Raw genomic sequence first — 4,018 nt, forward strand, 5'->3', positions numbered from 1 at the left:
TCGAGACCTTCAAACGCAGGGCCTTTTATTGCCAATTCAACTGAAATCGTGTTTAGGGTATTAGTGTTAGGTATAGTGGGTCACAACTCTGGCTGATAACAAACTATGATAACTGCTGCGAGCTGGTAACTGATACATGTCCAATTACATTCAGAATTCACAATGGTTAACCTCTTATGTCAAGCTGTCTTTCATGGGTATTTCAGTGTCAGTATACCGGGATTAGTTTGTTATCTTTTTTATCTTGATGCTGTGAGTGATGTTGACCATTTGAGGTTTTCATATACTGTACTCTTAAAAAAGTAGGGAAACTTCATGTATAATTTACGATTGAGACAAATTGGAGATATATCGGAGTCAATCAATGTTGATATGATAATCAATGAGAGTGCATCACCACTTGAACTTCCTTATGACCAGAGTTGTTTGTACAGTTATCGCTCTTGAAAGATGATTTGAGTTTGACAAATTGCATGAGTACAATTTTCATTTTCAGACGTAAAAACGGCTAAAACCAAATACTAACAACTGTGTGATGCAAGGCGATAGTCAAAACTAATGGTCGTCAGTGTTTTATGGACCGTCTGGAAAACCGTCAAAATCAAGAAAGACTACCTATGCACGTGTATGGGGGCTTCTGCGTTGTCCATGCGTTGTGTTTAGGGATGATGATGAAAAGAAATGGTGGTGCGTTCATAAGGTGACTGTCTTTGAAAAGTTTGTTAACTATACTTATATACTCAGCAGCAAAAAAACCCGTCAGTACGAATTCAAATTAGATAGGCACTGTAATCAAATCATTACAGAAATGGACATAATAAGCGGATCAAAAACATTGTTTGTGTACAATATCCTGACACGTCAATGAATAACTCAGCAAAATAGTCCTTCTGCCAAAATGATCGATCTAGAGTTACCTACCTTTTGACCGGACATCCGAGGTAAACAAACATGGATGACAGCCGATCGTTTGCTTGTATGACAGTTGCATAAATACAGGGGAAAGGGGAATTTCAGTCACTGGTTACAATAGAGAAGGGTTATTACAGTTAGCATATGCGGCAAAATGCTTAAATATAACTGAAGATCCCGACTTGATGCACGCGCACGACGATGTAACTGACAAGCTTCGTAAACAAGGTGTTCCATCCACAGTGACAGACCCATTCACAGCAGAGGGTTACAATCAAGATTCTTCCCACATGCCATCTTTAGGACTGATTGATATTTTTAATTATCTTCTCTGTTCGAGCTCTGACTACGATGGAAACAAAATTGTAGAGCTATATGTCATTTGGGGATTACAGGTACGAATTATAGATCACTATCAATATATTTCTCCTGTCATGACTATTTTTGCCTTTTGTAAACATTATAAACTCTGTCAAAAAAGAAACGCAACCCCTGTATTTTAGAGATTTTGATCTGAAGTTTTAAGACGACACAGCATTTTTATTATTTAAGACAGAAGTCTGAAATTTGGCAGAAGAATAACCAAGATGGGCATGTTTAAAATTGTCATTTCAAAAGTCATCTCACAGACACCAGTTTGTCACCAGGGGGGGCGTCTTTCTCAGTATCTCGTATGAGCACCACGAGCTGCAATCACTGCACGGCATCTCCTTGGACAAGAACGGATAAGACGCCGGATTCTTTCCTGGGGAATGGCTCTCCACTCCTCCTGCAGTGCAACGCCGAGCTGTTGCAGCGTCTGTGGCGGCGGCTGACGTTGACGTACGCGTCGACCCAGAGTATCCCACAGGTGTTCAATAGGGTTGAGGTCTGGTGATTTAGAGGGCTATGGCAAGACATTGACGTTGGAATTCTGCAGAAAGTTCATTGTTGCACGTGCAGTATGAGGCCGGGCGTTGTCTGGTTGAAAAATCTGTGTCTGTTGGTCAATAATCGGGAGAAGGTGAGGCTGTAATACGTGGTTGATGTAACGTTGGGCTGTCAGGTTCCCTTCAACGATCACCAAGTCTGATTTCTGGTTGTATGAGATGGATCCCCAAACCATAACGCTTTCTCCGCCAAATCTGTCCCCTGTCGGACGCAGATGGGCGCAAAACGTTCATGACGTCTCCTATACACACGTTTTTCTTCCGTCGTGACGTTGCAAAGAAAACGGATTCATCAGAAAACCAGATGCGCCTCCAGTTTTGTAAAGTCCATATCCTTACGTTGTTGCACCACCTGAGTCGTCGGCGGAGATGTAGGGGGCGTAGTACAGGTCCAACAACTGGTCTACAGGCACGTAAACCCGCTTCTTTCAGACGGTTCCTAATCGTTTGAGCTGACACTCTCCTCAAACCTGGTATTTGTGTGGCAGTCACGGTTGGTAGGGCATGCCGATTACGCAGGTGATGGACCCGGATGTACCGATCTTGAAGGGGTCGTGATTCTTGGCCTTCCACTTCTCGGGCGATCGTTGGTCAAATTGAAGTTGTTGTAGCGGCTCCAAAGTCGGGATATCGTTGTTTTGTGAACATTTAGGTGCCGTGCAACAGTTCCAAAACTTTCTCCGGCTTTGAACACGACCAATGGCGATATTTCGGTCGGCAGCACTCAATCGTGGCATTTTTAACACAGCTTTTCGGCGACAAATGAATGAATATAATACGAAAGCACATGGGCTTTTATACACCCCTACATTAACTGCCATTTTCATGATTTGCATGTGTTTTTTATGTGCGAAGTCACCATGAGGGTCATTTCATGCGTTGTGACGGAATAAGCAATAAAATACACTTATGCGTACAAATGCAGTTGTTTGGATGGTAATCTTCATTAATTACGTGTATAATTTCAATACATTCGAATAAAATTTAGTTTGGAAGCAATAACTTCATTCAAACGAATTTTTCATATCTGAGGACAGGGGTTGCGTTTCTTTTTTGACAGAGTTTATTTACTTAAAATATGTAAATAATTTGATATGATAATTATGATAATGATTTTTTTTACATTTCAATTTACATTTTACTTTCAGGCTGTTCTATGATGGCCATGTACAACTGCTGGAAATAAACACCCTTACAGATGATAGCCAGGTTTGCCTCTTCAGCGCTAAGGTCAAACCTACCCGGAGGGATAGGACCTACCTGAATCAAAGCTGTTACCAGCTTTTTGTTGTCATGGACAAGGTTGAGGGAGAAGTGAAAATGGTCTACTGTCAATGTATTGGAGGGTAAGTATTTGAATATTACATTCAGTAATGATGAGAATGGATTTAAGCCTATATCTTGATATAGGCCGAAAACAATATTGTCTGGAAGCTTTTGAGACAAATCTATAAAAAAATGGTTGAAATAAAATAATTATTATCAGGTATGATAGGATAAAATTTGAATAAAAATGACTTGAATGTTTCAATATATTTTATTATTTAGCAAACAAATCATGATGTATATTTATAGATCAGATGGAGCATGCCGTCACATTGGAGCAGCATTATATGGTATAGAGAATGTTGAGCCAACATCTTGCACCGATGGAGCCAATCAGTGGATGAAGCGACCTCGTTTACATGATGCGGCCGTCCCTGTCAAGAATCTGACTGTCCTCAAGGGCAAGATATGGCACAACTCCTGTCGTCAACAATGTGTCACCAGATGTCGACTCATATGATCCCGGGCCCCTGAAGACCGTATGCCATATACACAAGAACAGAAGCGAGACTTTGGTCTACAACTGAGCAAGGTGTGTTCATAATTCAGAGTTTATGCATTCTTTATTTAATCTTATTAAGAAATAATACATAACATGAGATGTCACAAAATAATAGACAAATTTATTGATCAACGTAACATTTAGGTGTCACTTAGATTACAACAGTGTGGGAAATAGACACCCAATTGCCAACCCAATACTTGGTAAAAGTTGGCTACGTTTCTAGCTCATTTTATACACTGACTAGTAATCTGATGTACACAATGACTTATGGTTTGATTGATTCCTCTGTTAGAGTTATCCCCAGATGTTCAGGCTCTAGATATACTTCTCTGTCCAGAAGATCTCA

The 4,018-nt window shown here is 40.4% G+C and overlaps 1 protein-coding gene across 1 annotated transcript; it reads left to right on the top strand.

The window, feature by feature from the left end:
• Positions 1–1,234: 1,234 nt before the first annotated feature.
• On the top strand, positions 1,235–3,588 carry LOC124279052 (the record flags this gene model as incomplete). Its single annotated transcript, XM_046714854.1, has 3 exons — positions 1,235–1,307; positions 2,990–3,187; positions 3,417–3,588. Coding segments are annotated over exons 1-3 (390 nt in total), but the record flags the coding sequence as incomplete, so codon positions are not given.
• Positions 3,589–4,018: the final 430 nt, after the last annotated feature.

This window comes from Haliotis rubra, unplaced genomic scaffold (assembly GCF_003918875.1).
Source record: "Haliotis rubra isolate DU_JTF1 unplaced genomic scaffold, ASM391887v1 Scf2451, whole genome shotgun sequence".
NCBI classification, from domain to species: Eukaryota; Metazoa; Mollusca; class Gastropoda; order Lepetellida; family Haliotidae; genus Haliotis; species Haliotis rubra.